General features: G+C 41.6%; 1 protein-coding gene across 3 annotated transcripts in view; it reads left to right on the forward strand.

The window, feature by feature from the left end:
• Positions 1-21,366, forward strand: part of SORT1 (sortilin 1) — a 63,592-nt gene that overhangs the window by 14,663 nt on the left and 27,563 nt on the right. For all 3 annotated transcript variants that reach the window (XM_028101925.2, XM_028101927.2, XM_028101926.2), the window contains exons 2-6: positions 5,447-5,506; positions 6,964-7,037; positions 16,321-16,423; positions 16,947-17,111; positions 21,054-21,127. In XM_028101925.2, coding sequence (XP_027957726.2) covers positions 5,447-5,506; positions 6,964-7,037; positions 16,321-16,423; positions 16,947-17,111; positions 21,054-21,127 — 476 coding nt within the window. The remainder of the gene's footprint in view (positions 1-5,446; positions 5,507-6,963; positions 7,038-16,320; positions 16,424-16,946; positions 17,112-21,053; positions 21,128-21,366) is intronic.

Below are 21,366 nucleotides of genomic sequence, written 5' to 3' on the forward strand. Positions count from 1 at the left end.
TCATCTTACTTTGCCTTGATTGGAACAATTGAACCATAACTTATCAGTTGATTCTGTTCAGCTGTATATACCACTGGAAACCATGACTGTTTGAGTAGGTGATCCTGTGGCCCCATCTCCATTTTCTGTGGGCATTCAGTCAGAGGTCCTGTTCTTCTCGTACACATTTCCTTTACTGTATTTTTATTTTCCTTCTATTACCACCACAACTTGTCTGTCCTGATCTTAAAATTCTTTTTTTTTAATATTTTAAAGATTTTATTTATTTATTCATGAGAGACAGAGGGAGAGAGAGAGAAGCAGACTCCCCGCCGAGCAGGGAGCCCGATGCGGGATCACGACCTGAGCGGAAGGCAGACGCTTAACCATCTGAGCCACCCAGGCGCCCTGATCTTAAAATTCTTATTCATTTGAACAAGCACTTAGCACATCTTCTGTATACTCAGCGCTTGACTGGTGGGTGACAACGATATGTTACTCGTGCTATCCTTTGACATTTCTCAGAAGGTTTGCGGGTGTCCTCCCATTTGTTTTCCCTGCACAACCACATCCTCCCGCCATGTTGCTATTGCTCGCGGCCACTCCTACCTCTGGACGCCCTGCTTAAATCTCAGTGCACAGACCACTGTTTCTTTGCACTCAAATGTGTGCATTTCTGTTCTATATCCTCTGCCCCCGGCCGGTGTCTGCAAACACTTTGCTGCGTGCAGGACATCCTTACCAGTTTGGGCCATATGGAGTTGATGGTAATTATGGTGGGGAGCAGAGGAGTGAGGTCACTGTTAGGTGTATAAGCACCCCAGAACATGTCCTAGTGTTAACCGTGTTCCGGCTGGCAGAAAGGGCATAGGAAGAATCCCTGTTCAGCCATTATTTACTGAAATGTTGGTAACCATGCTAGAAGGAAGATTACACACAGGTCAGTAATGTTGGTGGCAGGGGGTTGTGAATAGACTTGTACAGAGATATTTGTGGAGCACTTAAGACATATAAGACCTTGTGCTAGGCCTGATGGGTAATACCAGACCACAGTGCCTGCCATCTAAGAATACCTAGTGTAATCTGAGGGGTAGCCAAATATGTAAATAGTTATGGTACCAGCAACATCCATAAGTGCTGTGAGAATAATATCTAGGAGGAGATCACGTGAGCTGGGATCATTAGGAACCGGAATGGTTGGTTTTACACGGAAAGTTGAGATTTCAGTTATCTTTCAGATCTTTTGCACTGGTGTAGTCCCTCTCTTATGGCTGTCAGGAAAGGAACACCCACCATGTAATACCAAGCGGCAGCAAACAACTTCAGAAGAACAGAACTTTCTTTTCTAAAGTCAGCATTAAAAACTATTTTCACTGGGTATAGAATTTTATCTTTACAGTTTTCCCCTAGTTCTTTAAAGATCCTGATCCACTGGCTTGCACTGTGACTGAGGAGAAGTCCGCTATGATTCTTTGTTCTTCTGTATGTAATGTCGTTTTTTCTTCTGGATGCTTTTAAGATTTTTATCACTGGTTTTAAACATTTTGAATATGATGTGCTTTGGTATAGTGTTCATTGTGCTCCTTAAGCTTGGGATTTGTGAGCTTCTTGGCTCTCTGGGTTTATACTTTTCATTAGATCTGGGAAACTCTGGGCTCTTCTTTCTTTTCTGTTTGTTTGTTTTTTTTCTGTTCCCATCCCCTCCATCTTCCAGAGACTCCTATTACATATATATTAGGTTACTTGAGGCTCTATAGCTCAGTGATGCACTGTTCATTTTTCCTGCTTTTTTTGCTGTGTCTCACTTGGATAGTTTCCATGGGTATGGCTTCGAGTCTATTAATGTCCTCTTCTGCAGTGCCTCCTCTCCTGTTAATGCGGTCCAGTGTAATTTTCACCCCAGACACTGTAATTCCTATCCCTAGTAATCCAGTTTGAGTCGTTTCATATTTTCTATGCCTTTATTTAGCATGCTCAATCTGCTCTTTAATTTCTTGAACCTGTGGAGTATAATTACAGCTGTCTTCATGTCCTTGTCTATGAGTTTTATTATCTGTGTTATTTCTGGGTCAGTTTGATTGATTTTTCTCCTCATTATGGTTCCTGTTTTCTTGCTTCTTTGCATGCCTGTTTTTTTTTTTTTTTTGATTGAACGTTGGACATTGTGAATTTTATCTTCTCTAGTGCTAGGTATTTTTATATTCCTATAAATATCTTGAACGTTGGTCTGGGGCATAGTTAGGTTCCTTGGCAGTGGATTGGTCCTTTTTGCTCTTGGTTGTTGTTGTTTTTTTTTTTTAAGCTTTTTAAGGCAAGACCAGAATAGCATTTAGACAAGGGTTAATTTTTCTTTCCATATGACCTTTTCTTTCCACCTGAGGTTTGGTCTGTTGTTAGATCTGATTTCATTTTTCTCTTTTACTTTCACTAGTATAAGAATGTTAAAGACTGGAATATAAAAAGTTAGTTGCATTTGCCATAGATAGATGGGTTTTTTCAATGAGTTTATATGTTTTCAAAAGTAAAATGTAGTTGGTTATTGGAAAGGAAAAGGAGAGAGGGCTAAGGGTAGCAGAAGACCACAATTAGACTTAATAAATCTGGCCTACATTTCCAGAGGAACTCTTTCTTTGGATGATAAATGAGGCCAACTCTCCTTTGAGTTGTTCAGGTGAAGCTGGGTATTGCTGGTGATATCTAATGACCCTCCTCCTTCTGTGACTGGGCAAGAGGAAAATGTGAGTAATGCCAGTGTGTATTGACTGGCTGGATCAGGTGTGTAGAGCTTTGTCTGAAAAGTGAGAGTTGCAGATCCTGATTGGCTCAAGACTATATTGTGGCCTGATCAAGATAGCCAGGACTCCAGTGATGGAATTTTTCTTTTATCCTAGTCAGTTGTGATGACCAGAGCCTTCCTTGGAAAGATAGCCTGTGTTTAGATGACTGTGAGCCCATGTGGTCTCTCTGGTGCCCGTGGGAACTCTGGGTATTCCTGCTCCTCAAGGAGCTCATTGACGTAATTTCAGACACTATATCCTCACTCAAGAGAACAGGCCATCTTGCTCTGCGTGGAATATCTTACAAGACACATTGCTGTGTCAGTTCCAGATGTCTCTAGCAGCCCTACTTTTTCTCAGATGCTTAGCAAGCTTACCTGTATGAATGGCCTTTCTGTCCTGCAGAGGCTGTGAGAAGCTCTGCCTGAGCATTTGAGAGTTAAGCAGCATTTCGCAAGCAAGCCCTCCGTGAGGCACTGATTGTACCATTTCCAGAGATTGTACAAGAGCTTCTGCTGATCTCACAGGTACTCACAGTCGAGGGGGGAAATAACATAGGTGAATACAGAAACCCGTTCAGGAGGACCACGAAAGAAAATGAGAAGATAAGCAAAACAGTTAGTGTTTTGAGTCGTATTTCTTCAGACTTCTCTGTTGGGGTAGTGGCTGCAGTGACCAAGTGGCTGGCATCCCACCATTTATGGACGTGTTCTATTTTGAGACGGAGTTTGTGGTTTGGGAAGGATATATAATCATTTTCAACAAATACTTATGGAGGGTGTAAAGTATCATGTCAGGCACAAGGAATACTAAGAAGTATAGAGTTACGGCCTCTGCTTCTAAGGAACTGCTCATACTCGGAAAGGGAGGGCATGCTTAAGATGAAGAAACTTAATAAGATATAATAAGTCTTTGTAAGTGAAAAGCATAATCATCAACATTTAGCAGAAATATATACTAAACTGTTAACTGCTCGGGGGTGTGGGGCTTGAGGTGGTGGGGCACGTGGTTGGGGAAGAGAAAAGATTTTCACTTTTTATTATACGTTTGACCCGTGAACAGCAAGAGTTTGAATTGCACGGGTCCACTTACATGCAGTTTGTTGTTGTTGTTATTGTTGTTTGGTAAATGTATTTTCTCTTCTTTATGTTTTTCTTTATAACATTTTATTTCATCTAGCTTTATTGCAAGAAGATAGCATATAGTACATATAACATACAAAATGTGTTAATCTACTATCGATGATATTGGTAAGGTTTCCAGTCGACAGTAGCCTATAGTAGTTAGGTTTTGAGGGAGTCAAAAGTTATATGTGACTGTTTGACCGTGCTGGGGGTTGGCACCTCTTTCCTCCACATTGCTCAAGGATCGACTGTATACATCTGGTATGGTTGGAAATTTTTACTAAGTACCAGTATTGCCTTTTTGGAATTCTTTATCAGTTAAAAAAATGATAGAGAGGGGCAATGGGGTACATGGGTGATGCGCATTAAGGAGGGCATGTGATGTGATGAGCACTGGGTGTTATATGCAGCTAATGAATCATTGAATGGTACATCAAAAACTAATGATGTACTCTATGTTGGCTAACTGAATTTAAATTAAAAAAATAATAAAATAACATAAAAATTAAATGTAAAAAATGATAGACTAGAAGATTATACCCAGAATGTTAGCCTTGAATATCTGTGTGATAGGATTATAAATAATTTATATTTTCTTTCTTGTACCTCCCTATTATTGCCCACATTTTCTATAATGGGTATGTATTATTTTGTAAATAGAGAAAGTATTTAAAAACCAAAACCCTAAAGCATCCGTGATGATTATTATAACTACATGTCAACATGCATACTGTATCTTGGATATAATGTACCAGCTTTCCCTTTTCTTTTTCCTCAGTCTTACCATAACTGCTAAGACAGTTCTTCTATCATAATTCATCATCATCGCCACTATTTATTTATTGATTTATTTTTAAATATTTACTTTGTTATTTTAGAGAGAGAGCAGGGGGAGGGGCAGAGGGAGAGAGAGAATCTCAAGCAGACTCCGCACTGAACACAGAGCCTGACATGGGGTTCGATCTCACAATCCTGAGTTCATGACCTGAGCCGAAGTCAGAAGTCACACGCTTAATGGACTGAGCCACCCAGGTGCCCCCATCGTCACTATGTAAAGGTGAAACAGGGCATTGGCTCTTGCTTCTGTCCCTTGCCATTTTGAGTGAGTGAGTTAGCCTAGGAGCAAAAGGAATCCATCTATCAACTACTCAACTATACTGTGAAGGCTGCCTAGAAGAATTCAAATTATGCCGATTGGGTTACAATTATTTCTGTCAATGTGGGCTGTGATCTCTTGTTTTAAAGCATCCTAAGAATACTTTCTATATCTTTATATTTAGTTCTGTTGGAAAAAGCAATTAGATTATTCCATCTCCCCATCTGGTGCAGTAAGAAAACTCATCTGCTTGGCTTACTTTGCATGAGAGAGAATTAAAATGTCCAAGTTATTTGTAATTTGGGTTAAGTAGTTCAATCCTGGCTCTCCCAGATTTTTCTGGGAATTCATACCCCCTTATAATTATGAACTTAATCACTTTGAAAGTAATAGTGTTCTGAATTATTTAAGGAAGCCAGAGATCGGAAGACAGATGTCATTTCTAAATAAATTTTTTTTTTCCCTTATAGCATGTGTTTGATGATCTCAGTGTCTCAGTATCCTTGTCCTGGGTTGGCGATGGCACTGGGGTAAGTAGTATTTTGAATCTGTTAACTCAGTGTAGCAAGAAGAAGATGGGGATTTTAGGAGTTTAAACACTGAATGTTGTTACTTTCTGAAATGGTCTCCAACCTCCATTGCAGAAAACGCATGTTTGCAGTACAGACTTTCAGGAAGCTGTGATTGGTTTGGTTTTGCTTTAGAACTGGGAACATCTTGTGACCACCTTCTTCCATAATAGCAAGATAGACACCTTTTTAGTTTTTGGCGGCTGCTTGGCATCAAGATGAGCAAGAAGAAGAAAGAGGAAGGAGAGTGCCGTGTGCTCCAACGGGAGCCTCACAATACTTGGGAAAACCCCTGTGTAGCAGCAGAAAACTGCACATTGCACATCTTGGCATTTTTCCTCCAAACTGTATTGTTCCTGTGTCCTTTCCCACAGTTAGCGTTGAAGGACTGTGGCGCCCATGGGCTCGCGGCTGTTCAGCTCCATCTGCTGTCTCTTCCCCTGCCACAGGGGAGCCTGTGCCAGGACTGGTGGCATGGAGGGAGAGTCTGTCAGCTCCTTATCCTTGTATATCCCTGTATATACAGCCTCCACGGAGGAGGGTGCACCAAGGGTGGCCTCGGGTCTTCGGGTCTTGAGTCAGGGCTTGGCGTTGCCCAGCTCTGTGTCCTTCCGTCTGAACAAGGGTGGGGGCCACAGCTCATACCCTCTGGTATTCTGGTAATGTATGGGTCATAGCACTGAGGCCCATGACGGTGGTATCAGGAATCAAAAGAAATAGAATTTTGGTGTTGAAAAGCAAGTTATAGATTTCTTATTTTCATTAAGTTTTAAACTTGTAGGATATCTTTAACCATGTCTCAGTTTCTTCTAAAATTTGAGTAGCGCACCAATTTCCATGATTTATCCATTTGTCTAAGATGGTTGGTATCTCTAAGATTTCTTGTTATATGGCTATTTGAGACTTCATAGTCTCTCGTACTAATCTACTATCAAGAGTCTGTTTTTCATGCATATTTGTGTCTAGAAAAGTACTTATTTGAAAAATTAATTTCCCAGAGAACTAACAGCGAGGAGAGGAAGGAAAGGGCAAATGTATATGACATAGTGACCTCTATTAGAACGCCCATACTATCCTAGCCTCTGTAAGCAGAAAGAGGGATGATCTTTGCCTGAGAATATCTTACAATAATAGAGATACAAAATAGTTAAACCCTTCCTTTATTATAATGTGTAGTTGATTAGCCCTGCCTCACTACTTCAGGTGTATGTGATGGGACCATTTCAACAAAAGGAGCTGAGATCTTGAGTCATTGTGAGCCCTAGTAACGTGGTCCTTCTTGGGTTTCTGATATTACAGTATAGGCTACCACAGAGCAGGGCTATTGGCAATTTTTAGATGTTGATTTAATCCCATCACATGCAAGCATGTAATTGGACTATCTTTCTTATTGACTGCATGCTTTTGTCTCTTCCCAGATCATTCTAGTCTTGACTACCTTCCATGTACCACTGGTAATTATGACTTTCGGACAGTCCAAGCTATATCGAAGGTGAGATACATAACATGTGGCTGGGGCATTGGCTGAGTAACACATTGTGAATGTAAGTTCCCTACTTTTATCATAGACATGATGGAGTCTAAAATTTGATTTGAAGGATCTTCTAGCCATCTTAAATTTTCACCAGACTGTCACACTCAGCACACTGAGTGTCTGCTTAGCAACCTGCTTAGCAAGAAGTATGAAAAGGGATCTAGTTCCGAGGAGATTAGGCTAACCTCACTGAGTGGCAAAACAATAAAGGAAGATGAAGGAAGAGTCCGTAGGGGTCTGTATCTCTTCGTTTAAATGGGTATGTATTTGTGGGAAGGTAGCATAGAGTTTAACCATCTTTCTATTTATTATGAGTTTTTTTATATCACTGAAATAACACAGAATGGTTTTTATGAATTAACAATCCTCACTACCTTTCAAGTGAATGTGATTTATCTTACAATAAAATGGACACGTATTTTGAGCCCTAAGCAGGTTGTTTCCGGATCAGTAGGGAGTTCCCAGGTCAGACCTAACCCAAGTGCGTCGCAGTGTTCACACTGGTAATGATGGTGGCAGTGTATGTTCAGGAACCGTAATCTATACTGTGACATTCACAGGGTTTTAGAGTTGTCTTCTCAAAGGTACAGCTTGGTTAAATAGTAGGTTCTTTCTCTTAATTATAAGATTCAAGACCAGCTAACTCTCAGAAATCGCTGATTGTCTTCTCAGTCATTTGTGTCTATCCCATTTTCCCCCCAAGGGACCTAAAGAAAGATGACATCCCAGCAGATGACATAGAAACTGCCCCTCAGGGCTAAGGGAGCTCCCAGGAACCATTGTACTCTCTCAGGGTTCCTTCTTTGACGGTCGGCCTTGGTCTAGGACGGGGTGAACCGATGTTGAAGCTCTGAGATGGAGCAGCCCAACCTCCCTTCCCTAGTAGGCCTGATCACTGCCTGCCGCTACTGAGCCTGGAGCCGGTGCTCCCTGCCCTTCAGCACAGTGATGTTGGCTTAAAAATTGGCCAAGAAGGAATTGCCATCTTGAAATTGCTGTACGCTCCATGAAAGCAAGGTTCTTGACTAACTCAGGGTTCTCTACCAACTAGCCAAACAGCTGACTCATAGCAGGCAAGCAGTACATACTAATTGAATGAATGAATACCTTGGCTTCTCTGTAATTTTTAGGCTGATAGTATTTTTTATTTGTTTGATAAAGATTGATAATGCATCATAGAGTCCCCATGCTAGAAAGGGCTGTCATTTATAGGTGATTTTGTTTATTCAGATAGAACAGTAGTTGAAGCATTTCAGATAGATGAAAAGTATCCTGTTTGGGGAGGGAAAAAATTTTTTTTTTTAAATTTGTAACTTCAATAACTCTTCCCAGTGTTTAAAAAACCTTGCGGTCATAAAATCTTTCCTTATGGAAAACAACCATATTATAAAACATTTGGAAATTTTAAAAGAAAGAAAAAATTCACCCTAAAAAGTAAAGTGTAATCTTAACTTATTTACACTTTATTATCTGGATTTTTCCCTTTCATATTATTCATATGGCTACATAGTCTTGGGAAGCAGCGTGGTCCAGGGTAAAGTTGCCAGACTGTGTTGGCAAACAGGCCTGGGATTGAATCTCGGCACTGTCATTTGCGAGCAGAATGAACTCGAACAAGTCATTTAACCTCCCTAAGTTTTTTGTCATCTGTAAGAGAAAGATGGTAACAGTGGTCACCACAGAGCCTTTGCAGGTTATGCTTTGCAGGCTGGCGTGGAGTAACAATGCGGTGGGCCTAGATGGCATGTAGCCAACCTTGCTGGTGCTGCCGTGCCAGTTGTTAAAGGAATTTGAGAGCCCTTGGGCCAGCTGGTAAAGAGTGATTGCCTGCCCCCAGATGCTCCCATGGCTTCTGCAGATGCACATGTACCCTTGCCCCTGCTGATATGCAAGTATTACTAACACCTGGTGTTACAGTCTATATGCATTCCGCTTGTTGAGTGCTCATACCATGGTAGTTTTCATATCCCCTCTGCTAGTAACTCATTGATTTTGTTACATTGACAGAACTTACTTAATCACTATCCTCGGGGACACCTAGGTTGTAGCTGATGTTTTCAGTATTACTAATGCTGCTGTGGTAAATATCACCCATGTTTGCATCATAGAAGATGCTGATTTCCAATTCATTTTTTTAGTAGCAGATGAAAACCTACCTCCTCTCTGATGGATCCCTACCTGTTGTGAAGGCTGTTTACTAAACTCTTCCCTCTCCAGGTTGAATTAACTTCTGTACCTCTTGCCTCGGTCACTTTCTTGCTTACCTTCTGAATTCACTTTTTTTTCTCTACACTGCTCTTGAAGTGTGTGGCTAGAACTGGACCTGACAGGTTCATGAGTCATACCCAGGGGGGAGTGAAATGTGTTTTAATGACTCTTTTCCCCGTCCTTTTACTTTTCAATTCTGTGCTTACTTGAAGACAGCCAAAAAACAAAACAAAAGCAGTATCACTAAGTGTTACTGTTAAAATACCGACCAGCATCTGACTCAGCCCTTTCCATCCTATATTTGTCTAGTCTTGTGAGAAACCCCTAACACACAGTTTACTAGAGAGCAGTCCTATTTGTTTCTCATGTAGTTTCATGTGACTGAGCTTCTGTGTCCTGTCACACAGCAGGGTTCTTGTTTGGTTGTTTATTGTTTTGGCCAAGGTCATTTTGAATATTAATTCTTTCCTCCCTGCTGTGAAGTGAGACCTCCTCCAGAGTTTAGGTGGAAAGTGTAAATAGGCCTTGTTGCTTCTCCCACTGGGCTGGCCTGGCCACTCTGAAGGCACTCGTGTTGTTGGCCCGCCAGTCAAGGGGCACGTGGTGCTTCAGAAGGGAGGGGCAGGTTGATTAAGAGGAGTCCTGAACATGGTGAGGTTGCCCAACTGAAAAATAAAACAAAAGCCTGTTGAATCCACTCCGAAGACTCTTCTGTTTTTCATAGGTCTCACGATTATATTATTTATCGGATTATCTTTCTGTACTAAATCTTATGTGGTCAAAGGTTCATTTGGGATTAAATAAAAGACACTTGATCACATGCCAACTGTTCTGAGTCTTAACGGCTCAGAGGCTCATAGGGGTAGAAGAAAGTTGTGTCTGTTACCTACGCCAAGTTAGAGGGAAATGTACTTTGATCTTTCGGTTATAAAAAAGAATTGTGGGAAGATTGGGGAAATAATAAATAACGTCCTTCTGCATTGATGATTAGGAAAAATTGGATAATATATGAATATCTTCAATTTAAAGGAGTTATATTAGAATAGCTTTAAATTTGATCCTCTGTTAAGGAATAATTTGTATAATGGATTGTAAAGTACATTTGCCTCTTTCAAATGTGAAGTTAAAAAGGAAATAAACTAGGGGCGCCTGGGTGGCTCAGATGGTTAAGCGTCTGCCTTCGGCTCAGGTCATGATCCCAGGGTCCTGGAATCGAGCCCCACATCAGGCTCCTGGCTCAACGGGGAGCCTGCTTCTCCCTCTCCCTCTACTGCTCCCCCTGCTTGTGCTCTCTCGCTCTCTATCAAATAAATAAATAAAATCTTAAAAAAAAAGGAAATAAGCTAATGATTAAGATGATAATTTGGGTTTTGGCAACGGAAAGATGTTTTGCACGCTTTTGTTTGATGGCCTCTTGAGTTTAACTTTTCATTGTAAGATCAACTTAATGAAACACATGGAAGCATTATTCTACATCAAAATTCTGTACCCAGTTGCCACAAAACTGCTGCTATTTTGGGGCACCTGGGTGGCTCAGTTGGTTAAGTGTCCAACTCATGATTTTGGCCCAGGTCATGATCTCAGGGTCATGAGATCGAGCCCCTGCTCCGGCTCTGTGCTCAGCGGGGAGTCTGCTTGAGATTCTCTCTCTCCCTCTCCCTCTGCTCCTACCCCCAATAAATAAATAAATCTTAAAAAAAAAAAAACTGCTGCTATTTTATTTGTGATTTTTATTTCCTGTTGAGAGTCGTTCAACTTTTGAAAATTAGTAAGGGCATCTTGAAATGACTAAATTTCACGTTAAATTTTATTCCATTGTCAATGTAAATTTTTAAGGATGTTTCTTGAGGTAAAAAAAAAAAGTTAATGTAAAAGTATCAACAGATATTAAAGCAAAGCTTAGTAAACTGACTTCTCACGGTGCCTGGGTCGCTCAGTCGGTTAAGCATCTGCCTTCAGCTCAGGTCATGATGTCAGAGTCCTGGGATTGAGCCCCACATCGGGCTCCTGCTTAGCAGGGAGTCTGCTTCTCCCTCTCCCTCTGCTGCTCCCCCTGCTTGTGTGCGCTCTCTCTCTCTCTGTCAAATAAATAAATAAAATCTTTAAAAAAAATAAAAAATAAACTGGCTTCTCCAAGACATCTTGTATGACAGCCTTTTTAATGATATGCTTGGTTTTCACTGCAGTAGGTTATTAATAATGACTGCATATTTTAGTTACAAGGTTAGCATAAATTCCATTACAAAATATATTTTACTGCCTTTTTTTTCTTAAAGAAAAAGTTTATTAAAATGCATGATGATGGCATTTTTACTACATCTTCACTTTTACAAACTTAGGGCATATAAAAACATGAAACTAGGTGGTTTTCATCATTTGGGAGATATTCCCATGAAAATACATATAAAATTGCCTTATCAACTAAAGCAAAATAGGGACACTGGATACATACTCATGTTCCTTCTTATTATTCACAATATCTTACCCCCTTTGTTTTCCCACTTGTATTTTCAAAATTTCTACAGAAAACATGTACCCTTTTTTCAGTAAGAATAAAACAGAATAAAATATTAAAATAAAAGGACATAAGGTAGTATTAGACCGTGGGGGTAAAAAAAAAGAGAGAGAGAGAGAGAGAAACTAAAGTATTGGGAGTTCAGCTTAACGTGAATTCAAATTCTGCCCATTTTACTGGCCAGTCTGTGATTTCGGGTCTGCTGTGATGTTGCCACATTTTAATAAGCTACATTCTCCCTGTTGGTCTTTTAACTCGAAGCCTCAGTACAGTTGGTTGTCGTTGTTCTTCAGAGTCCCCGTGTACACTGAACTGGCGAGTACGAAACCATTGCTCCCAGGGGAAAGAAAGAAAGAGTTCAGCTCCCGCAAACCTCTGCTCACAGCATTCATTTTTGTTCATTGATCAGTACATAATCTTGTTTTATGTGCATTTCTGTTGAAAGACACCTTATGTAATGTATATTGTTGATTCATTAACATTGAGCTCATAACTCATGCCCAGAAGATGCTTATCTAACTCACATATTTTTTCCATAAGGCACATCAAAGCCTTCTTGTACTCAGGAACACTAGCCCTCTAACACTGTGCTCGGGTGCTGTTCGAAACAGTGGAATCAACAACAAAAAACACAAAAGTGCAAAATGCACGGCACTAAATATACTGTGAAGAAGACACTTATTGACAGTATTAGAGCTGCAACAAGAAGACAGAGCGTCCCATATTGGACCTCAGCTGGGTTCCTTAAATGTTCATCACTCTGTGCATGCCTGCAGTTGACTGCAAAGTGCCACGAGTAAGGGTTACAAATACATTTGAGTGAGTCTCAGATTTGCAAATATGGAATCTAGGAACAATAAGGATCTACTCTACAAGCTTTTCTGATTAGTGAAAACTACAGGACAGTAGTTTGGTGGTTTGTTTGTTTTTTTTAAGTGTGTTGTCATCCTTGTTGCTTTTATGTTACAATTTATAGCAACTTAATCATGGCAAAAAAGAACTAAAGAAACAGAAGTGGTTAGGCCTGAAAACCAACCAAACAAGAATATCTATGCTTGTTTGTTTGTTTGTTTGTTTTAAGAGAGTGTGCAGGCACATGCCTGAGTGGGGAGGGCAGAGGGAGAGAGAGAATCTTAAGCAGGCTCCATGCTTAGTATGGAGCCTGATGTGGGGCTCGACCTCACGACCCTGAGATCATGACCTGAACTGAAATCAAGAGTCAGATGCTTAACTGAGTGAGCCACCCAGGCACCCCATGTGCTTGTTTGATTGTTGAGAAAAATAAAATGTAAGATTATCTGAGGTACTGTAAAACTCTCATACTGTTACTTTTCTTTTTTTTTTTTTTTTAAGATTTTTATTTATTTATTTAACAGAGAGAGGGAGAGAGAGCACAAGTAGGCAGAGCGGCAGACAGAGGGGAGGGAGAAGCAGGCTCTCCGCCGAGCAGGGAGCCCAATGTGGGGCTCGATCCCAGGATGCTGGGATCCTGACCTGAGCCGAAGGCAGCCGCTTAACCGACTGAGCCATTCAGGCACCCCTCATACTGTTACTTTTCATTAAATGTCTGTAGTTCAGATGCCTGGTGTACAAGTTCCAATATATTATAAATGGAAAGTCCGCAAAAACAAGGATATAATTTTTGAGTATTGACATTTGGGTTGAGTGTCAGTATGTGAGTCTTCTGGAAAAACCTCTTTTGAGTGCTTCATCCTACTAGGAATTTTGATGCTATGTCTTACTAGAAGTTCTATGTGATGATTACTTTTTTTTTCATTTTTTTTTTTAATGTCTACATCTTTCTTGTTCTTTGGGGGTATGGGTTCTATTCTGAAAATATTTGTATTTTAACACTTTTCTTCAGCTGCAAGTATATGCATTTTCTTATGCATGTTTACAGCACAAATACATGCATAAGTGATCATTTATTTTTGGCAACTGGAAATTGGTTATTTTTTATTCAAAAGACTTGTTTCTAAAGCAGATGGTTTCACAGGATTTACTTATCATTTGACTGCTGTTTATGACACTATTAATTATCTTATAGATTTTGAAAAGTAGATTTATTTTTCAAGATAGTGAATTGATTTCCTCTTCATGATGTATGTTATGTGCTGATAGAAAATAAAGCTACTTTTTTTTAAAGATTTTATTTATTTATTTATTTATTTATTTATTTTAGAGAGAAAGAGAGCACACAAGCAGGGGCAGGAGTAGAGGGAGGGCAATAGGGAGGGGGAAAGAATCTCAAGCAGGTACACTGAGTGTGGAGCCCTATGCAGGGCTCAGTCCCACGACCCTGAGATCATGACCTGAGCTGAAACCAAGAGTTGGATGCTTAACCAACTGAGCCGCCCAGGAGCCCCAAATAAAGCTACTTTAAAATAAAGTGTTACATTAAAATATTTTCCTTGGCCTTGCGTGGCCTTAACAGAACCCTGCATGAATCGTAGCTGGTCGATACTAGCCATTGTGCTCCAGCTGTCTTTTTAAGTGGCTAAAAGTAGTGTTATCGCAGATGATTTTTTGTTTTGCTCATGTTGCTTGCTTTTTCTGAAGGGCAGGGATGTGTTTGTTGTGCCAAGTTCTTAAAAAGCAAGCAGGCTTGCCAACAGGTTTGTGGAGGTTCCCTGGGGATGTCATGAAGGAGGGGCGATTTGTAAGCTGGTGATAAGCAAGCCACTACAAACCCCTTTAGATGGTTGTCTGAGCGATTGAGGATACGTACATTGTAGAGCTAGGAATTGTTTGTGCATAACCCTTTGACCTGCTATCCGGAAGATAAGCATTTTGTACTCCAAAGCCACGGAAAGGGTAGTAAAGAATCAGTTGGGTGGTGCCTAATCCCTATTTTGTTGAGGAAGAGTCTTTCAGACAACTTCAAGCCGTGTGTAGTTTATTTTAGCATACTGTCAGGGTCCTATGCAAACACTCAGAGACACTGCCTTCCTGTCTGCCTCCAACTTCCTCTTAGCCCATCTCTACCTCCAGGCCACAAGCCCTGGAAGATCGTGGAAGTCTACAGGTTGTAAGAGAAAAATTCCTCACAAGTAATTAAAAGCTGCCTCTAGTATGAGACTGAGAATTTTGCCCTTAATTAACTGGTTGACTTTTGACAAATTGCCTCCTCTTGAACCTCCTCATCTGTGAGGTGAGGGAATTGGACAAGATGTTCTCCTCAGTCCCTTGCATCTCTCATGTTCTGTGGTTCTGTGATTCTTTATTTGTTGAGGCTGCTACCAAAATTATACCATTTATTAAGTCCTATACTCTATCAGTGAAGAGCATTTATCACTGGGCAACTAACTTGCAACGCGCAGTGATCTTCACTGATGAACATTTAGATTTCATGACTGCTAAGATGTTGCAGTCTATATCATGTTTTAGCAGACTGCACACAGTATGAAACCCATCAGAGGTAGATAGCTACTGACTTTTTTGCTTTTAGTTTTCAAAATCTAAACATGAAATTGAATACCTCTCAAAAATATTGTTGGAATGAACTTTTGGGAAAAGCTTTGACAACCCAAGAGATGAGATTAAGTTTGTTTTCCCTAGCTGTGTTCTGTGCACCACGCGCGGTAGATGCTGGCGCCTGGTACGGCAGCCTCTGGGAGTGGGGGGACCTCAGGACTCCTGCTCCTTCGTTTGCGGCTTTACCATTAGTACTGTACATGACTAGGTTAGGTTGGAAGCCTTTGACTACAGTTAGCAGACATCCCAACCCAGACTAGCTTGAGCAATAAGGGAATTAATGGCTCATAACTAAATACAGGAGAAGGATGGGCTTCAGTGTTAGTTCAACCCAGTGTCATAGGCTCTGCTTCTCTGGAATTCCAGAATTCCCTCAGCAGTTCTCTCCAATTCTGTTGGCTTATTTTTCAAGTTGTGCTCTCATTGTGCCAAAATGCCTGTAGCAGTTTTTTGCTTTGTCTTCACATATTACAGTGTTGGGGTTTCTCAGCCTCTGTATTATTGACACTTGGGGTCAGATAATTTTTTCTTGTGAAACTGTGCATTGTAGGATGTTTAGCAGCATCCCTGGCCTCTACCCACTAGATGCCAGTAGCATCTCACCCCTGGGTTGTGATAATCATGTTTCCAGACATTGCCAAATGTCTGTGGTGGCGGTGGGGGGTGGCTCACAAAAATACACTGATTGAGAACCACTAGTCTAAAGGAAGACAGATCATTTTGTCAGGTGGGTATCTTAAGTATAAAGAAATTGTATTTCCTCAAAGACCCCAAATTTCCCCCTTTTGTCTTATTGGCTCAACCTGGGTCTCTCCCCATTTCTGACCCCATCACTGATGAGGGGGTAGAATTTCCTTCAGACTAATCAGGCCCACCACTGGAGCTAGAGACGGAATCTACTCCCCTGAGGCAGGTAACTGTTCAGGGAAGGGTGGTGAACGCCTCCACAGAGCCAGTGGGAAGGGATAATGGAAGCCAGACAGGAGCCCCAGCAGTGTCCTTGACCCCTGCATTCTAAATTTGTCTTGCTTTTCTTCCTCTCAGTGAGGACTATGGAAAGAACTTTAAGGATATTACACATCTCATCAATAACACCTTCATTCGGACTGAGTTTGGCATGGCTATTGGTCCTGAGAATTCTGGAAAGGTGAGACTCATTCATACACATGAAGCTGTGCTTGAGACCATGCGCAGGGCTGTCAGATAATAATGTTGGAATGGTCCAGTTGTTTACAGCAATATATTTAGTTTGCTGTTGTTCATTTTAAAATTAAACATAATGTAGTGCTGTTCATAAAAGAATGGAATTCAGCACACAGTTTCTTTTTTTTTTTTTGTCCCTGTCCAAGATTCAGCCAAACTCTTTGTAATTATGTAGCGGTTGTTTGGTGTCACAATGTATAATCCGCAAAACAACATTTTAGTCTTTGGGCAGCTAGCTAATCTCAAACTGAGCAGGCTAAATTCATAGTTATGATGCACTATTTCAATTTAGGATAATATTTGTTATAAGACTAATACTTGAGGAGTGCAGTACACCAACTAATCTGTTTTTGTAACTCTTCCTACTTTTGGAATTTTCTTAACGAATATCTGGTGGAAATGGTGTAAAAACTTCTGTGTTTTTATAGTATTACGCTCTGACTCTGAACTTTTTTCTTCCTAATCAGGTGATTTTAACAGCAGAGGTATCTGGAGGAAGTCATGGAGGAAGAATCTTCAGATCATCAGATTTTGCCAAGAACTTTGTTCAGACCAATCTCCCTTTCCATCCTCTGACTCAGATGATGTATAGCCCTCAGAATTCTGATTATCTTTTAGCTCTCAGCACTGAAGTAAGTATAGTTGAGGAACTTGTCTTGCTTTTTCGCATTTTTATAGGCTCAAAATATACTCTTTTAAAAGAACCCTGTAGGACATGCCTTTATATTGGACTGCTTTCTAGTGACTTCTTAAGGCATGAATTATGTATTTTTTGCATTTTTTTCCAGTTTGGTAAAGGGCATGATTTTCATGTGCTATCTGTTCCAGACAAGTATGATATTTAGCTGTCATTACATGTTTTTTTAAGTGAGTAGATGTGGTGTGCTATCAGAGTAATGAACTAGAAAACAGTTTAATGTAATCATTCTTATGCTTCAAGGGACAAGCATAAATTGTCAAACTCCTGATGGTGTTGTTCCTTTCCTATGGCCAAACCACATCTTCATAATTTTTTTTTTGTTAGTTCCCAGTATATAAAGCATACTGATTTCTGTCTTTGATACTCCTGTTTTAAATATCCAGAGTTTTAAATCTCTGCATCACCTACCACATTCCTATACTGTCCCCAGAAACCTGTGTCCCTCCCTAACCCTCCCACCTCTCTTCTGAAAGTTCTCTGGGGAGCACGTTTCACTTTTCCTTTCCAGGAGGACCAGTCTCCTTTACCATGGATTTTAAGGACCCAAAGTGGCTGAGTTGCTAGACTATGATAATCATAATTATACTTTACATTTACATGGGCTCTTTCTCATGTTATGTCTCAGAGTGTGGTCTCCTGACCAGCAATATCAGATAGAAACCCCTGGAGACTCATGTAATTGTAATATGCAGTTCGTAGGCCCCAATCCAGACATAGTCCATCAGTGACTTTTGGTTTTGAGGTGGCTAGTATTTTTAACAGCCTTCCCAGCTGAGGGGCGCCTGGGTGGCTCAGTTGTTAAGCGTCTGCCTTCAGCTCAGGTCATGGTCCCAGGGTCCTGGGATCGAGCCCCGCATCGGGCTCCCTGCTCGGCGGGAAGCCTGCTTCTCCCTCCCCCACTCCCCCTGCTTGTGTTCCTTCTCTCGCTGTGTCTCTCTCTGTCAAATAAATAAATAAATAATCTTAAAAACAAAACAAAAACAACCTTCCCAGCTGAGTCTGCACACTAAAATTTGAGAGCCATTGCTGTGGTGACCATTGTGGGGACAAAAACTGGATCATCAATGTGGACAAGTCGGGCTGAGCAAAGGGGTGGTACAGGGAGGGTGAAGGGCACTCGAAGAGCCATCTGGGCTCTGGGCCTTCTGTGCAGATCTTTGAGCAAAGGGAAGGCTGGAAGACTCAAGGAGGTCAAAGTTAAGTTTAGCCAAAGGAGGCCAAAGGAAGGAAACTGGCCTGCTGGGTAGGCTTCAGATCTTAAAGCAACAATTCCAGGAAGTTGGCCTCCAGCAAGCTGGAGCTGTAGGCCCTTCAAGGGAGCAAAGAGACCCCCAGAGGAATGGACAGAATCACCAACCCCCCTTTTGACTACCCCATCGCCATTACCAAGTGTCTTAAGATCATTGAAATGCTATCCTCAGGAGGAAGTAGCCCCAGTCTGCTCTTATACCTCAAATTTCTTCCAGTTAAGGGTAAGTTGGAAGTAAAAATAATCAGAGCTGGGGCGCCTGGGTGTCACAGTCAGTTAAGCATCCAACTCTTGATTTCGGCTCAAGTCATGATCTCAGGGTCGTGAGATTGAGCCCCGCATCAGGCTCCATGCTGAGTGTAGAGTCTGCCTAAGAGTCTCTCTCTCCCCCTCCCCCCTGCACCTGCTCTGTCTCACATAAATAAAGAAAATATTTTTTAAAAATCAGAGTCAAGAAGATGGACCAATGTGTATTAAAGTGCAAATAGGTGATACCAGACCCTTTCCTGTTTCCAAGTAGAATTAGGGAAATTAAAAAGGCTGGGAGGTGAACGTTACCAGAGGAGGAAAGAGTTACAGAAGGAAGAATGGTGGGTGAGAGTGGAAGAGCACTGTAGGTAAATTCTGCCTAGATCAGCCCCGTTTAATTTCAGCTGTACCAGGACATCTCTGTCCCACCTCCACTGGGTCTGGGTCCAATAGGCTTGTGTTGCCAATGTAACGGACATTGTCAGTCTTTATTTTACTGAGCCTCTGCTACATTTGAAAATATTGGCCAATCTCTCCTTTTGGGAACTTGGCTTGCTTGGCTTCTTTCTTACCTTCTAACCTTCTAATTGCTTCCTGGTCTCTTTTGTAAACTGTCAGTCTATCCTCAAGTCCCTACTGCTCATTTCACTCTGAGCAATCTCTTCCACTCTAACCTTTGTAACTGCCCCTGTAATGTATAAGATTCTCAAATCCCTATTTCTGGCTTCCTCCTAGGGCTTCATATTTCTGTCTTGCTGCTCCCCTATTACACACACACACACACACACACACACACACACACACACACACTCTGCCCTACAGGAAAAAGCTTCCAGTTCTACTGAATCTAGTTTCTAGATTCTTCCTGAGCCTATTCCTCTCAGCTGTGGTTTAGGGCTTCACTAACTTTTTTTTTTTAAGATTTTATTTATTTATTTGAGAGAGAGGGAGCATGAGCAGGGGGAGTGGCAGGCAGAGGGAGAGGTAGGCTTTCTGCTGAGCAGGGAGCCCGACATGGGGCTCGATCCCAGGACCCCGGGATCATGACCTGAGCTGAAGGCAGTTGCTTAACCGACTGAGCCACCCAGGGGCCCTAGGGCTTCACTAACTTTTTTTTTTTTAAGATTTTGTTTATTTATTTGAGAGAGAGAATGAGAGAGAGAGAGAGTACATGAGAGGGGGGAAGGTCAGAGGGAGAAGCAGACTCCCCGCTGAGCAGGGAGCCCGATGCGGGACTCGATCCTGGGACTCCAGGATCATGACCTGAGCTGAAGGCAGTCGCTTAACCAACTGAGCCACCCAGGCGCCCCTAGGGCTTCAGTAACTCTTAATGAACTAATGTGGTACTACTTTTTCAACTACTTTTCCTGCTTCTGGTCTGAAATCCATCTTTCCCATTGCCATCCAAGTATTTCACCTTTAAAAAAGTAAAACTGAGGGGCGCCTGGGTGGCTCAGTCAGTTAGATGTCCAACTCTTGATTTTTGGCTCAGGTTCTGTGATCTCGGGAATCTCGGGGTCATGAGATTGAGCCCCGTGTCAGGCTCCATGCTAGGCATGGAGCCTGCCTAAGATTCTCTCTCCCCCTCTGCCCTTCCCCTTCTACCCCCCCACCCCCCACCCATCCCGTACTCATGTGCACATGAGCATTCTCTCTCTCAAAAAAAAAAAAAAGTAAAACTGAGGGCCCTCTGTGAGCTGGCCCTCACCTCTCTCCCTAGCATTAGCCCCTTCTTTCCTCACCTTGGAATTTGTGTTCCATCAGTGTCTGAAGGCTTTTAGCCCCTTGCCCATGCTGTGATGTTTTATCTCCTCTCGCCTTGGCAAGTACTAGTGTGTATTTGTGCAATAACATCCCATCTCCCCATCTGCCTTCTTTTGGTTATACTGCTCATTATTTAATACTAATTCAACTGTCTTCACAAACCATCTCTGATGCATTGTCCCTCCCCTCCTTATTCTCACCCTGGAGACATGTTTCCATAACTTACCACATTGTATCAAATTCTTATCCACACCCCTTGTTAAGCGGGAGCTCCTTGAGAACAGGGAGTGTATCTTATTGGTCGTTGTGTCCCCAGTGTGACATCTGGGATGGTGCCTGGCACACAGTAGGCAATTCATAAGCATTTGTTATTCTGAACTTCCAAAACCCTGAAGGGGCCCCCATCACCCGTGTGTGTGTGTGTGTGTGTGTGTGTGTGTGTGTGTGTGTGTGTGTGTGTGTGTGTGTGTGTGTGTGTGTTCAGGTAGCTTGGATGGAACTTCAGTGTGTGTGTTTACTGTCCTGAATTATTAGATATGAACTATTAAAGGTCATATTAGCAGCTGCACAGGACAAAGCTAGAATTCTGATAAGTTATTTATAATCTTTCAGAATGGCCTGTGGGTGTCCAAGGATTTTGGGGGAAAATGGGAAGAAATCCACAAAGCAGTGTGTTTGGCCAAATGGTGAGTAACAGAAGACTCCATCTGTGCAGAGCCCTAAACCTTTCCTGACAGCGCTGCCAAAAGTCACATGAATAAATATTGAGCACTGACTACGTGCCAGGTAGTCTTCAGGGTGCCAGAAGGGATAGAAGGGGAAGGGTATGACACAGATCGTGACCTAGAGGAACTTCTAATTTTGCTGGGAAAGAATACTTAATCTCACTAAGTGTTAGAATATAAAGTATAAAGCAGGGCACATG

This window comes from Eumetopias jubatus, unplaced genomic scaffold, assembly GCF_037043125.1.
Source record: "Eumetopias jubatus isolate StellerSeaLion01/CBP00866 unplaced genomic scaffold, mEumJub1_p1.0 scaffold_4, whole genome shotgun sequence".
Taxonomy (NCBI): Eukaryota; Metazoa; Chordata; class Mammalia; order Carnivora; family Otariidae; genus Eumetopias; species Eumetopias jubatus.